Source organism: Dunckerocampus dactyliophorus, chromosome 21 (genome assembly GCF_027744805.1).
Source record: "Dunckerocampus dactyliophorus isolate RoL2022-P2 chromosome 21, RoL_Ddac_1.1, whole genome shotgun sequence".
Classification (NCBI taxonomy): Eukaryota; Metazoa; Chordata; class Actinopteri; order Syngnathiformes; family Syngnathidae; genus Dunckerocampus; species Dunckerocampus dactyliophorus.
In genome coordinates, this window is record NC_072839.1 from 14746553 (window position 1) to 14769354 (window position 22802).

Sequence of the window (22802 nt, forward strand, 5' to 3'; positions counted from 1 at the left end):
ACTGGGCGGAAAGAAAACAGGATCAGATTATCAACAACATTAATGTGATACAACACAACACAATGTGACAAAAATAAGGAAAATAGGTTCTGTGTTGTAGTGCCACAACAGTGAATTGGAAGTGTTGTCCAAAATCTACCCATGATGCTGGGATTTATGTAAAAAATAATTTGCATTTAGCTTTGCAGTGGCGTGTGCCGTCGAGAGATGTTTCAGGAGATTCGGGCTGAGGGCTGCAATTCCATACCAAAACGCTAAGAGGCAATGTTTTCCTCAGAGTGAGCAACCACAACTTGTTGACTAGCTGTTTAGCTTCCTGTGCTTGATTGTCCATATCGATATCTGTGCATAACATTTAGAAGGATGCCAGAGATGGAGCTAGCAGGGAGAAGACCCAAGAAGAAGTTTTTAGATGTGGTAAGATGCAAAGGACAGGAGCAAGATCGTCTGATCTTTGTTGAGTTTCAACACCACTCGGGCGCTTTAACACTGTGACTTTATTGGTCCCAGTGTTCAAGTAGAAATACAGATGATTGCCTCATGTTGCATTCATGTACACAACATGGACACCAAGTATTGGGACACAGCTTCCACTCTTTCTAGAAGATGTTGGACCACCAAACTCATCCAAGCATGCCTTTGCTGATAAAGGCATGCTTTGTGCCCCGCCATCCTCAAGGTCTGTGATTGATTAAGAGGTGTGTCCCAATACTTTTGCCCTCGTGCAACTTGTTACAGAGCAAACAGTTAGCGGCTGCAGTACAAACGATGAGATCCAATCTTCTGCATCCAAATGCCTGAGCTCAGTTAATCCTCCACTCTTTGGTTTTTGGACAGCGACCGTTACCGTGGATACGCGACACCCAGCTGCTCACTTTTCCATCACTTGATAAAAAGCGTCTCAACCTTTCGCCTCCATTTTTCTTTCCACAGGTTTCAGTCTGCAGGATCGATGGTCCCGCAAGGTGGTCTCCATGGCAACCGATGCCTGACATCATCAAACCGTGGTGATTTGGTCCACCACTCGAGTGCTGTCATTCATCTCCACACATTCCACTTCCTGCCTGGGGGCCTCTCCCCCAGCGGGCCTGTGGGCACGATTTTTGGAGGGCGGCAGAAAGGTGAGGAGGGTGGGCAGGAAGGCCAGCGTGTGCAGCGCAGAGCAGACCGCCGTCAGGGCCAAGCAGCGGAAGAGCGTGCGGGTCAGGTTGGAGCGCACGGAGCCCACGGGGACCAGGGCGGCAGCATAGCAGATGAAGGCCTGCAGGGAAGGCACGCCGTGTCTCTCCAGGGCCACCCTCACCCAGCGGGTCCTGCTGTCGCCCTTCCCCGCCGCGAAGCTGCAGAGGAGGGGCCCGCTGCAGTCTGCGGCGTGCCCGAGGGCCAGGATCAGACACAGCACGGACATGCAGTCCAGCTCCACGCCCCACAAAGTCATGAAACCCAGCACGCCGAACTGGACCGAGAGCAGGGTGAGGCCCAACCACACTGACACCAGTGGCTCCACTACAGCGAGGGAGGACAACCCCAGCAGGAAGAGCACCGCCAGCAAGGAGTGACGCAGAGGTGAGCTGACCGCCGTGGCGTAGCGGTCAAGGTACACAAAGGAAGGGTTAAAGATGAGAAATCGAACTCGGGAGGTGAGCGACAAGCGGCGAAGGGTGTCCAGCAGCACCGACATCTCCTCCCGCTTGTTCTCCGTCGTCTTAGCGACCAGGAAGATGCGTGAAGCCGCAACGTCCGGCTCCTCCCCCTGACCCCGCTCAGCAAAGATGATATCGTCTGCAAAATGGGCGAAGCGCGGCTCTCGGAGGAAGGCGTGGCGGAGCGTGTGGGTGAAGTTTTCCCGAGGCGGGCTAGTGGACTGGTTGTGCTCAGACAGGAAGGTCAGGTAGGCCTCCAGCCAGCTGATCCTCTGGAAGCCTTTGGCGTACTCCAGGAGATCGCGCTGCACGGAGTCGTTCCAGTAGGGGGCGCTCTCATAGATGTAGAAGCCAATGACTGGGGAGTAGGAGCTGAAGTAGCGCTGCTGGGCGCGCGTGTATGACACTGTGGCCGTATCCATGGCGACCAGGGCACTGGGGTCCGAGCCCTGGGTCACCTGTCAACAACAATAACATTTATTAATACAATTTTTTATAAATAATTACCAGTAGAAATCATTACAATTATTATATAGTATTTATATGTACAAGTAAAATTAAATTAATTTAAATAATTTATTTACTCAGCCATTTACATATTTAGAAATCATTACTATTAATCATTAATTGATCATATTTATATTTATAATAAAATAAAATTATAATTTGGAAAAAAGTTAAACATTTGAAAAAATAGTAAAAACATTTACACAATTTATAAAATTTATAGTAAGTGTAGTAATAGTTTTGTAAAAATTGAAAATTAAGTAATAAATTGTACAAAAGTTAAATTTTAAAATATGCAACCAAAAATACATTTTACTTTACTAACTTTCTCAATCAAGTAGTTTGTCAGAACCGATCAATCAATATGATATGATCATGACAATTACTTGCTGATTTCCATTTATATGCGCTCAACTTGCCAAATATGATCCCCTGCCTTCTAAATGGAAACATTAATTGAAAATAAAAAAGTGAAGCATTATAAATTATAGTTAAGCATTATTATATATGTTCATACACTGATACAGTATACCACTTGAATGTCTGGAGACACTTGAACAGTATGTCAGATGTCATCAGATCATCAGGGTGTAATTTGTTGTCTTTTGTCTCACCTGCAGGAAGCCCATCAGTCCAAAGGAGATGTAAACCAGATAGAGCAGCACCACAAAAGGCTTGACATATGTGTTAGTGATCCAGTCTCCATAGCAACGCCTCACACAGCCCAGCAAAAGATGCGAGTCCTGAGGATGTGCATCTGAGGCGTGTGCGGCGTTTGTCATGTGACCATGGATGGTTGCTGCACGAGGATGCACGTACGTGCGTGTGTGAGCGAGGTTCCCAGAGTGGCAGTGACTGACCCCGTGCGGCGTGCCTGTTGTCTGCGCCTCATCCTGGTAACGGGTATACATCAGACACCTGTACCAGGCCGGCTTGGAGTCCAGACGGTCCTGCTTTGGGACCCTACGGCAAAAGCAGCCATGTCTGTAACCCGTCTCCAGGTATCCGGTGAAGACCAGACAGGAGCTGTAGAAGGACAGCATGTACACGTAGCCGACGGTGACCGCCAAGGCGGCGGTGCGACAGAAGAGGCGCACGACCTCCATGTTGGTGAGCGGCGAAGCGGCCAGGCCCAGCGTCAGGAGGTGCAGCATGGTCGAGCCGGAGAAGCGCAGCATGACGTCCTCGAAGACGCTCGCCACACGCTCCTTCACGTGCTGGTCCTCACGTGTTCGTCTCCATGATGACAGCATCTCGAAGGAACCGAAGAGGCCGTGACCTGGTGGTGGGCACACATTAGATGAGATCCAATACTCTTACACTGCCTTTGCAAGCATAATGCCTGTGACTGACAGTCTGAGAGGTATTTGGGGCATACATGTTAAATGCTCACTGACATATGGGCAGTTAATTAGGTGTCCCTGCAAAGATGTTTTGCTTGATGGCGGCCATGTTTTTCTACCAATCTTGCTCGAATGTTACACACATGTCCTTAAGTTACAGTAGGTTGTTTTGTACAAGGCATTGGAGAAGAAGTCATGGGGTTTAACAACTGCACCACCATGTGATGTACAGTATATATCATAAAAATAGCACAGGCAAGACAGCAGAGGTGCACATTTTTGACCCTTTCACGTGCAGCAGTTGAAGAGTAGAAGAGTTAGCTGTCAGTATGATGTAACGCCGCGTAAGCACAATAATGAACATACTGTGAAATGATCGTCGTTGGACATGCAGCAGATGTTTTTCAAGCTAGTCTGAATGGTTGCCATGGCACCAGCAAGTCACCCAGTGACCTCAACAACACGACAATACACTTCACACCTCAACTGAAGCCTAACAGATCGACAACGTTCATCCTGGGTGAGACTGACGAAGTCTGCGGAACCGTGAAGAACGCACACAAGCACCAAGACCTTCAAAAATAAAGTTGTCTCCCTCATTTTACACGTCAGCCCACATTCAGAGTGACATTTTCTTCTATTCCCTCTTGGCTGTTATTTTAAGCTGGTAGTCCCTCCTCCACATTGCCATAAAATGAGGCTTAGTAACCTTAAAGACGCCCTGATGCTTGTGTTCAGTCAGCCAGAAAAATCTGCTAATCATATAGTGGCGTCACTCTTCCTTTTCAGGAAGTCAAGGTCAACCACCTGTCAGTCATCCTGAAATGATGCTGTCCAACCAGTCCTCACGCCCTGGAGGTAAGCATCAGATGCAGCAGACAGTGAACACAGGCACTCTGTGATATAAAAATCAAAAGACGCATTCGCCTCGGCTGCGTGTGCGGATTCACTTTCGAGTTGGCTGTTATTTTCTGTACCCTTATTGTTGTGTGTGAGCATTTCATACAACTACACCAATAACAAATTCACTTTTTTGGGGTTGGTAGAGGTCTGCTCTTCTAGTTTATCATTGAAGGTACATTGGTGTCAGTTTGGGATAAACCAGGTCAGGATTTACTCTTCCAAGCTGGACTGTGCTGAGATGAACTTACTGGAAATGGGCATGAAAACATTTTTGGGGCCTTGTGGCTGTTTAAAATGAAATATTGTTGCTGTCCAATGAAAAGCATTCTTTTATACGGGAAAAAAGAAAAGTCACGGAACCTTACGTTATGTAAAAGGCAGGCTTCACTACACAGCTTAAAATAAACCCTGGAGCTCTGCCCACTATCCATCAGTGGGAGCAGTAATTTTATTTTTCTTCAGCAAACATGCTAATGTAGCATGATATTGTTGCTAAAATGTGAGTGTAATCTTAGCACTTTAGCATTACATGCGAGGGTTGCTAATGGTTGTTACCTCGTAGCTTTTATTACGTTGGACCTCAGAGTGCATATGTAAAAAAATAAAATAATTGCACGGTCGCGCTTTTTGGACACACACTTGGACAAAGACTTACCATCAAAGCTACACACACACACACACACACACACACACAAAACAGAGTGTACCTAATACTAAAAATGGGTGAAAATGACAATAATACGTGACCTTTAATACTCCTGTAACCTACCCAGCATTACAAAAGGGATGCCCAGGTACGTGGAATTGTAGGTGGAGCCACTCAGGTTGAGTATCCCTGCAGCTGTTAAGCCTGAGAGAGTGACCGACAGCAGCGCCAGCAGTCCCAACCACGGCTTGGACCTGACGCAGTCCCTCATAGAGCAGCAGAGCACGGCCAGAACGCCACACATTCCCAAACTGGCCAAGAGGGGCCGCCGGGCCAGGACAGAGGAGAACTGGAAGTCTGTCCTCAGGGACGAGGATGTGGCGGGGTAGAGGTCGAGCTGGGGGTGCAGCGCTGCAAACTGCCGCAGCTCGCCGAGGAAGGCCTTCTCCCATTGGCCGGCCACTCCTTCCATGAGGCTGCCACGCGCTTGGAGGTAATAGGTCAGCTGGAGCGCCTTGGCCGAGCGAACGCCCTCACCCCTGACTCCTTGCCCCCTCACAACCCCGTTGGTCCCCCAGCCTTGCACGCCGCCCAGCTGGTGGCCGACATAAGCCTGCCGCCCGTCCGCCAGCTGCGTGATTGGGTAGCGGAGCGCCGGCGTTGTGCGGTTTGCCGCACGAGCCGACTGGATCTCCTCCATGGCGCGGATGATGTCGTCGACAATGCAGACGTTCTTGTCGTCAGGGAGACACAGGTGGGAGAAGGAGTAGTTGAAGCCTGATGGTGGCACGGTCACCTGCATGTGGTAGATCAGCCTGTGGAGCTGCGGTGAGACAACCAAACATGTGTGTTCATTTATACGCAAGACAAATCTATCATCGCTCTCACTTGGGAGAAGAAGTGCACAAATGCTTGCTTTTGAAGACATGACATCCTGAAGGAAAACCACGTTCCTTATGGGTGTGATACCACCTCTGACCCGCCCCTAGTTAGATGTGCCCACCACTTCAAGGAACACCAATTTGTAGGCTTCACTACACATCTTAATTTTTTTTATTGAATTTATTTTTTGGGCAGGTGTACCAAATGTTGTTACAAGGGAATATAACTGGCAAACAGATGTAAATACAATATCAAAAGTCAAAAGTTTGGGGACGCTTGCGCATGCTACTGAATGAGAAAGTGTCTCCTTACTTTTGACTGGTACAATAAATGCAACGTCAATAAAAGTGATTTTAGTCGGCAGTGCTCCAGATATTAAAATGATACTGATTATAATCCCTCCAGGGGACATATGATTTAGACTCTATAAATAACACTTTATCAGATGGGTTTTGAAGGCGGGGGTGCTCGTGCTCCAGTGACAGGCTAACAATGGAAGTCTGAGAAATATCCCATGTTGCCATGGCAAGAGGATAACAGTGCCAACATCCACACTGCCGGTTACCAAGCAACAAGACCGATGCCAGGCTCTTGCATCCATGCATGCTACTTCCTCACTTTTTCCTGCCACACGTAATTTAACATCATTTTTCATCCTAACTATTTTTAACTCCCCGACGCATCACTTGTGATTTATTAGCACAGAAGCTTTTAACATGCTTGCCAATTTACAATGAAATAAAGTCGCAGCTCTGCAATAAATTTGGATTCTATTCCATTTGTTTATGAGAACTACTTTTGATTTGTGATAGTCGAGGGACATTCCTTGTCAAGACTACATTATACAAATGCAAATGTCAGCAAATGGTAAATAATCTTGTTTCTGTGTGTCATAAAAGCAATTTTATAGTTTATAGTCTTGTGTTGGAATTCAAATTAAGTGCAGACAGCTTTTTTTATTGCTTCATATAAAAATTGCGCAGCACTCACTGGCTGCAACATGAAGTCCAAAATCAAAATCTGCCTTAATAAGGATAACAACGTTCAGTTTTTATTCTCAAATTTACCATTCATTAATTTCTCTGTGCATATTTTTTAAATCCTTTTTGGATTGGATTTCAATATTTTTTGTGCAGGTGTACCTAATGTTGTGGCAAGTGAATGTGACTGGCAAATTTATACAATACCATACAATTTTCAGTTCCATTTTCAATGCCATTTTCAGTGAATATTGTATAGCGGATTAAAAGGTCCCCGCTATGAATGATCTTCTAACAGTAATGTATCCCGACAGAGCCTGCGTCAAAAATCTATCATCTCCTTCACTTGTTTGCTCCACTTTTGAGAGACAGACGCTCAAACGCTCACTTTTAAAGTTGTGACTTTTCATGACACCATGAAGGAAAAACCTTGTCCCTCAAGGACATGATATTGTCTCTGACCCCACCCCTCGGGAAAGGAACCCGCCCTCTGTATTTAAAAAAATAAATGAATGTCATGACTACTATTATGTGTGACTGTTTCAATGCAGTATTGTCATTGTGGTCACTATCATAGTTCATCATTTCATTACTACTATTATGTGTGACTGTTTCAATGCAGTATTGTCATTGTGATCACTATTATAGTTCATCATTTCATTACTACTATTATGTGTGACTGTTTCAATGCAGTATTGTCATTGTGATCACTATCATAGTTCATCATTTCATTACTACTATTATGTGTGACTGTTTCTATGCAGTATTGTCATTGTGGTCACTATCATTGTTCATCATTTCATTACTACTATTATGTGTGACTGTTTCAATGCAGTATTGTCATTGTGATCACTATCATAGTTCATCATTTCATTACTACTATTATGTGTGACTGTTTCAATGCAGTATTGTCATTGTGATCACTATCATAGTTCATCATTTCATTACTACTATTATGTGTGACTGTTTCTATGCAGTATTGTCATTGTGGTCACTATCATTGTTCATCATTTCATTACTACTATTATGTGTGACTGTTTCAATGCAGTATTGTCATTGTGATCACTATCATAGTTCATCATTTCATGACTACTATAATGTGTGATTGTCATTGACAGCATTGTCATTGTGGTTGTTGATATTGTTTTGTCCTTTGTCCTTATGTCCTTGCTCTTCTTCTCTGTCCCCTCCTGCTCCGGTCCGGTCGCTCCAAATTTGCTTAATAACAAGCATCAAAGTCAAATAAATTCTGTATAACAGGGGAAGTGTATATCACACTTCTCCCTGGCAGAGTAAATCTGTTGAGCACTTGACGGCATTTAGATGTACAATTCTATCTGCTTTAAAGGCTGGACAGGACAGGGGTAAAAATAAATAAATAAATAAATAAAATAATAAATAAATAAATGAAAAGGCTTCACTACTAATCTTGTATTGAATTTCATCATTTTTTGTGCAGGCAATATACAGTCAAAAGTTTTGCATCTTATTGAATTAGAAACGTGGCAAAAACATGTCAATAAGTGATTTTAGTCCGCGACTTATGTCATCAAATTGTGGTCATAAACTGTTCTATATGATCCCTCAGTGGGAAATTCCATTTATACTCTTCTTTATATAAACAACTTTCCCAATATATTTATAGTAGGGGAGACTGGGGACAGTTGCAACAGGGGACGGTTGCAACAAGCCTTATTTGTCTAATCAGTAACATGCTAGAGTGATGACACTCATACTGCACATGCTCAGTTAGACCCTCTACTCGCCAAGAAGAAAGTGGCCATATTGCGCATCTGGTCCAGCTTCTATCAAGACAAAGTTGTTTTGGAGGTATGAAAGTAGCTTTTTTCACGAGCTGTATTTTTGTCATACTATCCTAATATTTTGTATGAATTACTCCAAACCTACCTGGTTTGAATCACTGTTTTGTTGACTATTCAGCAACATTGCTTACATTTGTCAATGTAACTGTGGCTAGTTAGCACATGGTGTTTTGTCGTGACTGATACTATGGGGACGGTTGCAACTGTTGCAACTGTAACCATGCTAATATCAAAATAGACCACACTAGGCTCAATTCATATATTTTACTGCTCATGATGGGCAGAATAGGGAATCATAATAAGAAATTAATGCTAATGATAAAATAATTCCCCAAATAACTTGTTGAGCAAAAATGAGCAATTAGTTATTATTGTATGTGTTGTGCTTTGGAACAAACTAAATAAATTTCCCTGTGAAAACAATCATATCAACTTGCCATATAGTAAATAAATCATCTAAATATAGAAATTGTATTGTTTGTTTTCAGTATGCCAAGAGTGAGGAAGCGAGTCACTAACAGAGGGGTTCCCCTCAGTATTTTGGAACGAGCCTCAGATCTAATAACGGATGAAGGCAAATCAGTCAGAGCAGTGGCCAAGGCATTTGACATATGCCACATCACATTATTCAGGTTCCACAAAAAAAAGAAAGAATCTTGCAAGCACAACATCAAAAGAGAAACCACTTGCAGGATACTGGACCAGTGATGATGATGTCTACAAATGTCACAACTGTGACTCTGAATGAAAGAATTTCTGTTTTGTTTTTAATTTTTCTGTGAGCTAGCAGAAATGTTCTGGGTTCTGCAGAATTGTTCAGAAGCTGCTGGAATAATTCACAAGCGTTTGTGTGCCTTTAACAAAACTTAAAAATCAAACTTTATATTCACTGGAGTTTTAAAACAATGTGACTATTGTTCACTAAAACTGCTCACTGTTTGTTCACATGTTTAATAAATGTTTTTTGCACTCCAAATTATTCTATTCTTTTTGTCCCAAACTGAAATATTTAGTTTTTATAGCTTCCGTAACATTTGCACATTGACTCAAAGTAGGCCTATGTTTTACACAAAACTAAACTTATTACATACTTTAATATTGTATACTGTTGTTATTTAAACAAAAAGCATACAATTTTGGTGAAATTTAATGTTTTTTGATATGTTGCAACTGTCCCCATGTTTGGGGTCAGTTGCAACGTCTGATTTTTTTTTTTAATTCAAATAAATATTGTGATTGATATGTTATATGTAGACATCTTTAAATGGTGTGGGTATTTAGCAGACAGATGTAGGTTTACTATGTAAAGATTTGGTGTGCCTCGTCTAAATCATCTCTGAGTAATGGAGAGTAATGTAAAAAGTGTTGCAACGGTCCCCAGTCTCCCCTATACTTAGATAACGACTCTATTTATGAGATGATGACAAAAAAAAGTGATAAAAATGAAGGTAAGGTGTGTATGTATGCCTACCTCGAGTATAGCGTCCAGGTGAGGCGGCTCCAGCACGCTCCCTCGCCGGGCAGTGATGATGACGCGCCCGTAACGTCCGGGCGTTTGCAGGTCCGAGTAAAGGGCGTGCTTGGAGTGGTTGATGGGGAAGAGGCTGTCCACCAGGTTGCCCTCGATCTTGGCCAGGCTGTGCTTGGGCGCAAGCAGGCTCTCCACGTCCTCCTCCACGCGGTAGCGGCTGAAGCTGGCCCCCAGCAGGATGGAGAGGAGCACCGGCGACGAGGCGAAGAACACCGGGTGACTCGCCACGAAGCGGCCGAGCGCACGGAAGCCGCCGCTCAGGCCGGCGTGCAACACCTGGCGCAGCATCGTGGAGCGCGGCCGCGGCTCGAGCCTCTCCCACCGACCGAGGCGCCGCCGAGCGTCAGGGACTGCCGGGCGCATCGGTACGCGCAACGGTTCTCTCCATGCGAAGGAGCTGGAAGGGGGTTGTCTCCCGCAGCCGGGGAGGATCCTACACTGGGGGGTGGGGGCGGGGAGGAACCCCTTTTATTGTGTTTCTCTAAAAGACAAAACACGTGTTAGCTCAAAAGAATACGTTTTAAAAACATTTTCTCCTACCTGCTGCTCCGGACCGCCCAGCGTCAGATCCCGAAAACAGCTGTGTCCCGCCCGAGCTCCACTGCCGCTGTGACTGGCTAGTGCAGTGGTGGTGTTCAGTAGTTCGTGTGCGCATCAGTAGGTATTACGGTAAAAGCAGGCAATGTCAAAATAAAAGCCCTTTCCGGAAATAGTCGAATATACAAGAATGAAAACGAACAAAAACATAAAATAGAACACATACTAGGTGAGTTATAACACTGTTTTAATAGTAATTTGTTAAGGAAAATAAGGCATGCATTTGTACACCAATGCAAAATAATACACATATTCTTAATTTACTAACAAAATTGAGCATTATTTCTTAGTATGTGCAGAATTTAACAGAGTTTGGCTTTACTAGATCTAAAAAAAAAATGCATCTAAAGATTCTGGGGATGCCTGGGAAGTCCTCAAATAGAGTCACCAAAAAGCAGAATGGTAAGAAAAGGCCACACACAGTCACACACAAACAATGAAGACCAACTGGCAGATAAACGTGACATTCCTGTGTTTATGCATGTTCTAATCCATTATTCGATTAAACCCCAATTAGCAGTTAATACTCATTAGGAGCCCAGTGAGGAGGGCGAATGAGTAAGTGTCTCCTCAGGGAGGCAAGGAAGGAAGCACAGGAAAGGAAATGAAAAGACGGGCGAGGGCCTTGGGGGCAGTCTCTGATAACAAAAGTCATAATTAGTGAGGCTCAAAGATTTATAGGAAACAGAATAAAGCCTCGCTGCTATTTTCTCTTCACATAAGATGAGGGGGAAGTGTGTGACATCGTTCCTGTATTATTTATAAAAAAGCCATATGGACTGAAAGGCTCTTGATCTATACATTTTTGGCGAAGACCATTCATTAATAAAGAGGCCCCTCATTTCTCTCTCGCATTATTTATGGAGTCATCCATCTCCAGTCTGGCTCCTTCTAAAAGGAACTTTTCCTCTAAACATGCCTGCCACATGGGATGTGTACCACTTATGCAACAAATATGATCCTTTAAATTAGTCACTGGAACTGCTGTCCACATAAAACATCTAAATCTTCATATTCTGGCTCTACATTTGCATCTTTCAGCATATTTATCATTTCTAAACGACATCTGGACATAAACTCCCAGGCCTGGAAGGATGCAGAGCGGTAAGGACGGGGTCAACGAGAGGATAAAGTCAAGATTAGATTACAGTAAAGGGCCAGAAACAGCAGAGATAAACAGAAAGAGACATGAAAATGTGAAGCGTCACTGGAGGAGTCTTAACTGCCAGAGGGCGCTGTGGCAAAAAAATTTGCTTTATAGCCAGTATTCAGATTTTTTCTCAAGTAAGGAGTCACTTGAAAAACTAATTTGCATGCATTTTTGTCTTGAAAGTGATGCTTTTGGACTAATGTCTCACTGCCAACCCTCCCTGTCCTTTTTTCTGTTTTGTTTCCAGAAGATGGTGCTGTGGCTAAAAAAGCTTGTCACAATTACTTTTATTGCCAATATTCACATTCGTTATCAAGTAAGAAATCACGTGGAACAACTCATTTGCATGCCTTATATATTTATGTCTGACTTGCTGTTCATGCCAACTCTCCCTCTCCTTTCTTCTATTTTCTGCTCAAAGGTTGCACACAAAACAGAAAGTGTGTGCCTTTTTATATGGGTTGTGCCTCATGAATCCTGCATAGCAACAAGCAGCAATGCAAATATATAACAAAGAAAGGATCAGATCTGTTGCTGTGTATGCTAGCTAACTAAATATAATAGAGAAAAAACACCAGTAAACTTCCTGGTTTGTAGCTGTCCACGGTGCAATAAAAGCAGATTTAACATGTTGCTAATGAGCATCTGACACAATGGCTACCAGGGGCTTGCGAGTGTATGCGTGTGTGTTGCTTACACACCTCGTAAGAGCAGATCTCGCCTCATTACTGTCCATCTCATTTACACACATCCTTGGAGAGAGGGGGACTGTTTTTCTAATTAGTGTGTATCGATGCCAGTCCCGCCAGGGTTGCCGCAGATATATGTCATTCATGGCCCCCCTCTATCCCGCCACACAGAGAGACACACAAACAATCACATTCAAGATCACCCCGATGGGAGAGAAAACACAATGGGTTGCCACGGCAACTGCTGGCATCAAGTGGAGTGTGACAGTGGGTCAGAAATCAATAACCACACAAGACAATCGGCTCACTAATCCCATGTTTTCATTCAGACTCTAATAGAAATGTCTATAAAATCGTTCATAAAATGTCCCTGACATGTGCTTTAAGTTCACTTACACTTACAAAATAGAGGCACTAGGGCTGCTGAGACGGTTCCCATAGCAACATCTGGATGTCTGCTGCAATTTTGGGATTTTTGTGCATGCAATCTCTTTATAAAAGTAACAAACTTATGACATTAAAAATATTTGTAATATTATTCTTATTATAGTATTATCATTATTCATTATTCCGCAAACTCTGATTGGCAAACATACTGTATAAAATGCTAAATTGAAGAAGAAAGTAACAATTATTAGATAGTAGCGCCACTGAGGGATAAAAATGTTTATTCAATTAAGACGTTCCATCATCCAAAGCTTCAGTTAGACATCTTCTTCCCCTGATGGAAGGTCTCCACCAATAAGTTCACTCTCTACAACATTCTGCTCGTACAAACCCAAACATGTCTGTGGATAAACCACTGCTGCTCCTTCCACTTCCACTCGGGGCGCCAGCGTGCTCCGCCTCTCGGTCAGCCGATGGCTCGGACAGCCCGGTTGGGCTTGAGGTCGAGGGTCACCACACCCGGCAGGACTGTGCGCCTCTGTTCATGACTGACAACTCAGGGCAGCTGAAGGCCTTGCCGAACTCTGGGAAGTTGCTCATCGCTCCGACAACCCTGCAGGGGGAAAGAGGTCGGGGATGCTCAGGCTCAGAGCTAAACGTCTTCACATTGAAAATACACACAACAATTGAACAAAATTCTAGTAAGTCTATTCTGTTGAATTCTAGAAATAAGTGAACATCAACATGAATGTGCTACCGTATATGATGAGGTAAATGTGCTCACCTGTACTTCGGTGGACTGTGAGCTCCACTCTGTATCTGGTCCCTGGCCGCCTCCGGTCTATACGAGTTACACCTGACCTACAAGCGTGTCGCACAAGAACTTTCAGGCTGAATTTGACACAACACAGCGCCTTCGCTTGGAGAGTGTTCTTACATGCGCGTAGCTCAAGAAGAACAGCTGGTTGTTGTTCAATCCGACTCCGGGAAGCAGAGGCTCTTCTGTGCCGCCTCGGCTCTCGTCCACCCACCGCCTGTAAGCCTGACACAAACACACGCACTTTTTACCAACCTGTGACGCCATGCAGGGATACGCTGATCATACCCTGAAAGCTTGTCTTATTCCTCCGTTGTCTGCGATGTTCTCTGCTAGCGTCCTCTTTCCCCGCACCTGCAAACATCATGGCCACCATGAGAGGAAGTCCTGATGCGACACCCTCAACCAATATGGCCGACATGCGATACTGAAAGTGGTTTACGTTCAATCCCGCCTCCTCCCAGTGGTAGTCGTTGTACTGCTCCACCATACACTGAGTCTTGTCGGTGAAGGCCATCACAGAGGAGTTGCTCCACCATTGGTCCAAATTGCCGTCCTTGTCATATTTGCGGCCTGTCGTGCAAAAAACAAGGTTAGCGTCGATGCAAGTACTTTACAGTCACCTCTGACTGTTTACCGTTGTTGTCGAAACCGTGCGTCAGCTCGTGTCCGACAATCACACCGATGGCGCCGTAACTCAAAGACCTGCAAGGCAAGAGTTCAGGTCGGAGGTCAAGCTAGCCACATGGGGCCGACTATCAAGGGACTCTAGGGCCGACGTGTGAGAGATGCCCTCTAGTGGCCAAGAAATGTATGAGTAAAAATACGGTAGTAACGTGAGAATAAGAATGATGCTTATTTAAAAAGTTACATGCATACATGCAACTTCACAATGTAAAGTAACAAAGAAATCATATGTTTTCTCTCATTTCAAGAAGCTTTATCAATAATGATAAAAGAATGTAACATCATCACCTTGGGTACTCGTTACCCCAAAAGAAAGGTTTCTGGAGCTCACCAGCTGGGAATCCTGAAGGGGAAATTCAAATATTATAACTCTCACACACAACAGTCCATTTGTTGCTGGTGCTTTTTCAATATCCTGAAGAAAGAGTTTGTTTTTATTGGTGAAGGAGCATTTCTAAGTCTCCTCCTCCATCATTATGAAAACAAGTTTTAGGTTATTTGAACACTTTCTACGATTTGGAAGCCATAATCATGAAATATACTGTGAAAATCATCATGAAAATCAGTCTTACTAATCTGGTTGGTGGATGAGCTGTAGAAGGCGTTGACTGTTGTCGGGTTTGTGAACCACCTGTAATGCACCAATAAAAATGTCCTGTTGTGAAAGGAAGTGGACACAGGAAGTGACACACAAGGCCAGCAGAGGCGCTCACTCAGTACGCGGGACCCTCTTACGAAGCCAGGCCACGTCGGACTGAGCGATGAACTTCAGCGTCTGCATGACGTTGCCGTAGTAGTCCGTCTCGAGGAACTCTAGCTGAGAGGAGCACATGATGTCAACACGGGTGAACGACTGATGTGTTGGAGTACCAACCTGGTTTAAGTCGTCATTGAGGTAGGTGTCATTCAGAATGAATTCGGGGTAGCCGACTTTAGCCAGGACGGCGTGAGCCTGAGGGACGACAGCGCTGACTTTAGTCTTTTAACAGACCAAAGACAAAGAGTCGGGCAGGACTGAGATGTTGTCACCTTTTCTACGGCTCTCGCCTTGGTCGAGTCGTCCATCCACTCGTTCTCCTTCTGCAGCATGTCGATGAACGCCCAGCGAACGCCGTCGATCAGCTCGTCCATCTGAGGAGATTCGGTTATCATTTAGTTTAATCATGTCCACGTAAATGAACCACAACTCCTTTAGTGTCAGCAGAACTCATGCAGCACCCAGCCCAGGATGCCACCACCACTATTCTTAACAAAATAATCTTGGTACTCACTTGTGTTGTCAGCTACTTATACAATAATGGCTATGTAATGAGTCACTTTCATTGATGACTATAGAAGCTGTACACTGACTACTCTGAAGTACATCATGCTCACTTTCAGTAGTATAGTCAGATACTGCATATGTCCCCAACAGTCGTTTACCATGTGTTTCTTGTCCTCCTGAAAGTGGGTGTCGACAAAGAGGCGGCCCGTGGCGTAGACGAGCGAGTTCTCCACATAGTTGACGCACTTGTCCCAGCGCGGGGTCAGAGACGTGGTTCCCGTGGTTACCTGGTGACGAGGGGCGAGGGTTTGAGCTGAGTTTGCCACTGGGTGGGATACACTCTTCTCCTTAATTAAGAAATATTCTTAGGTGTGTACACGTGTGCTGACCCGAGCAAAGTCCAGGTATCTGTAGAGGAAACGGCGGCTGAGGGTGGTGATCCTGGAAAAAACAGTTCTCCACTGTACATAGTTAGCGACGGTCCTGCAGGGAGAGAGACATTATTACGTGGCTACATGTAATCTCATTAGTCACCATAATTGGTGATAATGAGAGACAGGAGACCTCTAGGCTGTTCACGTGTGTGTGTGTGTGTGTGTGTGTGTGTGTGTGTGTGTGTGCGTGTGCGTGCGTGCGTGCGTGCGTGCCTGGAATCCGTGGCGTTAATGAGCTTGACAAGTTCCCTGAAGTACTGCGGCACTCGTACAATGACAGGCTCCGAGGAGGAGACGGAGCGAGCCACGTCGCTGTTGGACTCCACCACAGACTTGACAAAGCCCAACCAGTCCAACTGCGATTGAAGGACATTAGCAGTAATTAGCTTAATAATTATTGGACTACAGAAATAGATGTCACCAGTTTAGCAGCTGGGTATTGAAAAATACAATTCTAATTATTACTTTAGGGTAAGTCCACTTCTTGAAAAAAAACAAACAACAAAAAAACACCTTCCCAAGCTGTCAAGTGCACACCATAAAGCCCCTCATAGTAACACCAATTCAGCCAATCAGGTGCTAGAAGAAAGTCATTTTAGGAAAAGGCACCATAACGATATTAATGGTGATATATGTTAGTTTGTTATATTGAGAAGTTGTTTTTATTTGTAGGTATATCAGATGGTGTTATACCTTTAACATAATTGGACTGTCAAGCTGCAGTCTTCCTCAGAAGTGTCACCTGACCACTGTGACGTGTCACTTATCACATGTACGTGATGGACCTGACAGGTCTAAAAACCTTGTCTGAACATAAGAGACTCAATGTATATTCAATGAGAAGATAAAATGAACCTATTCAAGCTAATAATAATGGTGAATTGAGAAGAACAGGACTCGGTTATATTGTATGTATTGTGAATATTAAATGTGAATAAATGTAAAAAAAAATACATGAAAATGTAAATATAAGCCTAACAATATTGTTTTATTCAACAATATTAAATGTAATTAATATAAAATAACAATTAGCTAAATGTGGATCAATTTTAATATAATACATAAAAAACAGAAGCATACTGTATATGCCTAAACATACTGTTTAATTAAACAATATTAAATTTAATTAATTTCAAAAAATAATAATTAGATACATCTAGATAAATAAACAGTAATATCATAATTAAATATTAATATAATACATTTAAAATAATAAATAAAAAATAAATAAATAAAAATAATTTAAAAAAACTTCCAGTGACCTGAAAAACAGTTTGCTTGTGGAAAAAAAGCCCAAATATACACTTTTTGGTAATATTATAGTAGTATACTAGGCTAAAACCTCATTTCAGTGTTTCAATAACGGTGCTGCCTCAGTATTTATCGTGTGGAAAGCATCAAAGTTTTGATGCACGAAATTGAAGTTGCTCCCAAAATGTTTGGCCATGACTGAACCACTACAATGCAGTTACAGTAATTGATTGTACCTGTGGCATGTGGCGCTGCAGCCGGGACAGCGTGTACCTGTTGTACATGTTCTCACTGGTGCGGTTCTCATAGGGAATCAGGATCTGCAGGAGCAATGAAAAAGGAATCATGCCCATCATGTCTGTCCACCTTTTATTTACTTGTATTCACAAACGACTCGCTTTACATGAGCCAGTTTGGTCTCAAAGTCCAGCGCTTTTTCCATCTGGACCCTCGTTGTCATCGTCTTGGGAGCGCCCAACATGACGGCCGTGTCCACCATGAGACTCAACAAGGCTGCACGATACTATGCAGAGAGAGAGAGAGAGAGAGAGAGAGAGAGAATGTAGTTAGGCGTTTGTGTAAATAAGATGTAGAAGACAATAGCAGAATATTACCATCTGCGCAGCTGAGGTGTTGGTTGTGTAGTCCTCCCTCGAGGTCAGAGACAAGGAGGCCTGATCCAGCTGCATGAAGACAACACGTTAGAAGAACAGTGCAACTTCCTGTTCAGTGGAGCGTGAAAAAAGCCACAAAAAAAACACCCCACTCGTTTGACAGTCCATCATCGTCAGACATGATGCGTATGAGTGCACATGGTTGGTGTGAAGCATCCTGAGGGAGCGTGAAGGGAAAACTCCCTGGATACACCCGTCTAATATGAACAAGTCTAATATTGTGTAGCTCTAACACGCTACAGTCAAGAAGCTTCACCTTGATGATGTATCTGGAGGAGTTCTTGTCATCGGGGGAGACGTAGAGGCGGATCAGGACGCTCTTGCTGTGCTGGTTCCTCATCTCGGCCAGAGTCCTCAACAGACTCCACTCCTCCTCGGACCACCGGAAGTCACCGCCAAGGCCGTCGCCCACCACGGGCCAGCGAAACTCAGGCTGCTTGAGTGTCTTCAGCATGGGCTTGCCGTCCATCTCTTCCAGTAACGCTAAGGGAGGAGACACAAAAGAGAAATACACAATGACCCATATACACAATAAATGTAGGGATCAGTTTTTCATATATATATATATATAATATATATATATATATATATATATATATATATATATATATATATATATTATATATATATATGTATAATGCACCAAAATCAATGTGATTATTAATTATTGACCTAGTCAAGGCTGTCATGACTTCATTCCAAATATTACATTTTTCACCTGATTCATTTATTTCCATACGATTATTCCCATAATTATTCCCATCTTATACAAATAATGTAATATATAAATGAATATAATATGTAAAAAATATATTTTTTTAAATAAAAACGTATGTATGGTTAGGTCTGAAGTTGTTAAAATATATAATGTTAACATATAATATATAAAAAATATCAAATATAAATATTTAACTTGTATTAATATCTACATTATATGAGGGGGTACCATTTTGGGATCAAAAGGTAAAAAGTACAGCATAATTTTTAAGGGAGTTGAGAGAGTTAAGAGTATGTACTGTATGATAATATGAAATTATGAAGAATAATGAAAAATGGCCAGCCAATGCCCTGCAATTGGCTGGCGACCAGTTCAGTGTGTACCCCGCCTCTCGGGCCAAAGTCAGCTGGGATAGGCTCCAGCATAGCTCCGCGACCCTAATGAGGGTAAGCGGCATAGAAAATGGATGGATGGGTAATGAAAAAATAATTAAAATGATGAATAAAGTTACTATATGGACTCAACGGAGGTAGCTTACGATGCCAAACGGGTGTTTGTGTTGTACTCACTCTCGTTCATACAGGACCGGTAGAGGATCTTGGCCTTGGTCACAGCCTCCAGCTCGTTTGCGTCAGTCGGAGTTTCAAGTAACTCTGAAGCCACCAAAAACATCAGCTGTGATTGGACTCTTGCTGCCTCAATAATCGACAATGAAGATCGCTAACTTACCTTTGAGTCGCATGTCAACATGCTGCCTGAGCCAGGGGTAGATGCCATACGAGGACGACTCCTCGGGAATGGCATTGTCCTTCAGCCAGCCGCCACAGGAGTAAGTGTAGAAGTCCTCGCAGGGATCAATGGACCGATCCATTTTACTCAGAATAGATCCCGCTATGTTGCAAGAGACCATGAAAACGATCCTATGTGCACTGAGGACATGAAAATGGGAGGAAGTGGTACAGTACGGTGTTGCTCTCACCTGCTTCGATGCACTCTGGAGTCAGACAGAACTCTTGCTGCTTGCTTCTTTGGGAAACTGACAAGAAAGAAAGACGGTTTTATTTTGTACATCACTGCAAGCATCTCTTTGCAAATAATGGCCTTTCCTGGTCCTGTGCTGCCCCCTCATGGTTGACAGTGTGGTCTCAGCAACCACAACCATCACACATCATTTAAATGTCGCCATGTTGAATTTTGAGGCCGCATTTGTTTGCTGCCTAAACGGGTTGCTGCAAAATATGTGAGGGGCTTTTGGGTAATTTAGAATTTTTAAAAAATGAAGGAAGTGAATTTTAAATCTTCAAATAGCCTATATGTTGTACAACACAGAGCGCTGTAAAATGAATGCAGTGAGGTTCCCCAGGCTGGTGAAGTTAGCTTGGCAATACCGTCTGTCACTATAGACTGCTTTCGCATGTTCATATTAGTCTACTACAATCAGAAATGTCTATTATCACGCTTTGCTTGTGTATTTAAATGCAAAGACTTATCTCTGAACCTTTGGACAGGCCGTCTTACTATTATTTTATGCGTTATAACGCAGTTCATTGACTTTTTTTTTTAATTCTCAGAATAAAGATTTCACATTTGAATTTGTTCACTTCCTGCGTTTAAATGTTAGAGTATACATAATTTTAAAGAAACAAAAAGGAAAATGAATAAATAAACAAGAAATTTTTCTGCTCATACATTAAAGGAAATGCATCCTTGAAGGCATCATTCGGCTTCTTGCAACTTCCTGACAAACAGATGTAATGTGGCTGCGTGGACAACAGAAGAGTCCGCGAGGTGAAACGGAGCACGGATTTAGAAAAGCCGATCCCATTTGGGAACGGATGAGCGGAGAGCATCACCGAGGTGTTCCACATTGTCTGACGTCTGCGACCAACCGTGTCGTACAGGAAGACGCTTGAAGCCTCGCTGGTTTAAAAACAAGAATTAACTTTTTTTTTTTTTTTTTTTTAAAGGGGGCAGGAGGGTAGTGCTTGGCATTCTTGTGTGCGGTCACACGCATGGCGGAAGACGCGAGGGCTTCCATTAGAGTGGGCGAGCTCGGGTGAATGAGGCCCCGTCACGTAATTACACTTCAACGCAGCCACAAGAATGCGCCGCATCACAAACCATCGCTGAGCATCCTCACCAGCCGAACATGTACATTATAAGGTTACTAAACGGATACAATCAATCAATCAAAGTCCTTTTGAAATAACTTCCCTGTGACCCCGCACGGGAAATACATTAAGGATTCCCAAACTATTTCAGCTTACTTTTTGGGTCCTCCTCAGGACCCAAACGTACAAAAACAAATTGTGTATTGCCATAACAAGTACATGGGTGTCCAAAGTGTGGCCCCGGGGCCATTTTCGGCCCACAGCTGCTGCTTCTTTTTTTTTTTTTTTTAATCGGCCCTGGACAATATTTGAAAAATATAATGATTGAATTATTAATGAGATATTTTATTAGATATAACACAAAGCTAAGACGAACATTTGACATGACTATCTGTAAGGTGTCACCGTTAAACCATTCCCCCTGCAACCTGTGTAATCTATCCTATCATAACAAACACTACCTTCCTGCTTTGCTTCCTAGCACTTCTTTAATTCAAAAGTGTTTATCTTCTTTATCAAACTTCTGACACTTGCAACTTTTTTGTCCTAAATACATTTTTAAAAAGCACAGATCTCACACTCAGAAATACGCAGTGCGCTTGAGCACCTCATCTGTGCATGGCACAGTGCTTGATAGGTAGAAGGAGTTTCTGTGTGTGTTTTGTCAACACATAAACCACCCACACACTGATAAGAAAGATGATTAAAAATCTGCCTTGACCAGGTTGTTGGGTGCACTGTCGGGTCGTACGAAAACGGAGACGTATTTTCCGGCAATAATTTTCATCAAAAAACAGAGAGGGTGGAGTACAAAAACCAAGGTTCCACTGTACATTACTTGGGAAAGGCTGTTCTACAACATGGACAGATGGACGGTTTAGTCAGATTTTCTATCTTTTTGTACAAACCACTTGACGCCATCCACTTGATGCTTTTTCTACCACCCAGTTGGCCTCGCTGTGCGTGAATCATGGTGGTAAAGGATTCAGTGCACGAGCACGTGGGCGTTTGAAACCTTATATGAACCAGAAATAGTTTGACACGAGCTCTCTCTCACTGCAAGGGACCTTTGCTCTTCCCCCAAGACGTATGCTGCCCTGTCTTATTTAGTCATGGAGTCTTCTTCGAATGCTGAATTCCTCGCAAATTATAATGCAGCTTGAGTGCAAGTCTGTGTGTGTGTGTGGACTCACCCAGTATGAGTGCAAGTAGAAGAGCCCCACAGAGCAACGCACACACGATAAACGCTATCCTGTAGCGACGGCCGTTGCCCCGCTCGGGTTTGACCTCTCCGCCGCTTAAATGCTCCACTTCCATGACTTATATACACACACACACACAAACTGTACAAAGTCCAAACCTGAAAAAAAGACGTAACAGAAATATGAACGCCTGTTACAAATAAGAGAAGGATGTAAGTGTTCTTACTTACCTTCTTCTCAGCTCTCGTGTCCCTCTGCAGCTCCTCCAACTTTAACCCAGCTCTCCAAGCCCTTTGCCCCTCCCGCCGTCCGGCACTCCTCCCTCTCAAAGTGTGTGTGGAGATGCGGGGGGGGGGGGGGGGGGGGGGGGGGGGGGGGGGGGTTGGGGTCTACTTTGTAGTGGGAGATGGGAGCAGGGACCATTTATGAAGATACAACAGCATGGACCAAAACGACAACCTAATCTGTGGAGTGCGACGTGTGTCTAATCTCATGCGGACTGCTGGGGACAATCATCAGATGAGTTCACTGGACCACAACACACACACACACACACACACACA

At 43.6% G+C, this 22802-nt stretch overlaps 2 protein-coding genes across 2 annotated transcripts; both read right to left on the reverse strand.

Annotated features, from left to right (window-relative positions):
• Positions 1–997: 997 nt before the first annotated feature.
• On the reverse strand, positions 998–10972 carry ptchd1 (patched domain containing 1). Its single transcript, XM_054765849.1, has 5 exons — positions 10799–10972; positions 10199–10739; positions 5166–5865; positions 2765–3429; positions 998–2101 (listed from the first exon to the last, which is right to left on the reverse strand). The coding sequence occupies exons 2-5, from the start codon at positions 10619–10621 to the stop codon at positions 998–1000; spliced, it is 2892 nt and encodes a 963-aa protein (XP_054621824.1). The 5' UTR covers positions 10622–10739; positions 10799–10972.
• An 89-nt stretch (positions 10973–11061) lies between these two features.
• On the reverse strand, positions 11062–22545 carry phex (phosphate regulating endopeptidase homolog, X-linked). Its single transcript, XM_054765850.1, has 23 exons — positions 22470–22545; positions 22231–22397; positions 19906–19962; positions 19656–19817; positions 19496–19579; positions 18465–18691; positions 18149–18217; positions 17938–18057; positions 17771–17854; positions 16497–16639; positions 16239–16332; positions 16008–16136; positions 15615–15716; positions 15460–15537; positions 15299–15402; positions 15158–15216; positions 14874–14928; positions 14536–14603; positions 14341–14471; positions 14187–14252; positions 14019–14123; positions 13866–13942; positions 11062–13694 (listed from the first exon to the last, which is right to left on the reverse strand). The coding sequence occupies exons 2-23, from the start codon at positions 22352–22354 to the stop codon at positions 13592–13594; spliced, it is 2241 nt and encodes a 746-aa protein (XP_054621825.1). The 5' UTR covers positions 22355–22397; positions 22470–22545; the 3' UTR covers positions 11062–13591.
• Between the last annotated feature and the right edge of the window lie 257 nt (positions 22546–22802).

Excerpts from the sequence above, each read along its gene's own strand:
- ptchd1 (XM_054765849.1), bottom strand. The coding sequence starts at position 10,621 with ATGCGCCCGGCAGTCCCTGACGCTCGGCGGCGCCTCGGTCGGTGGGAG. Across the intron at positions 3,430-5,165 it reads CATCCCTTTTGTAATGCTGG|GTCACGGCCTCTTCGGTTCC; the intron begins GTAGGTTACAGG and ends GCCCACCACCAG. Across the intron at positions 2,102-2,764 it reads GACTGATGGGCTTCCTGCAG|GTGACCCAGGGCTCGGACCC; the intron begins GTGAGACAAAAG and ends TGTTGTTGACAG.
- phex (XM_054765850.1), bottom strand. The coding sequence starts at position 22,354 with ATGGAAGTGGAGCATTTAAGCGGCGGAGAGGTCAAACCCGAGCGGGGC. Across the intron at positions 18,692-19,495 it reads CCGGTCCTGTATGAACGAGA|CGTTACTGGAAGAGATGGAC; the intron begins GTGAGTACAACA and ends CTCCTCCCTTAG. Across the intron at positions 16,137-16,238 it reads GATACCTGGACTTTGCTCGG|GTAACCACGGGAACCACGTC; the intron begins GTCAGCACACGT and ends CCTCGTCACCAG.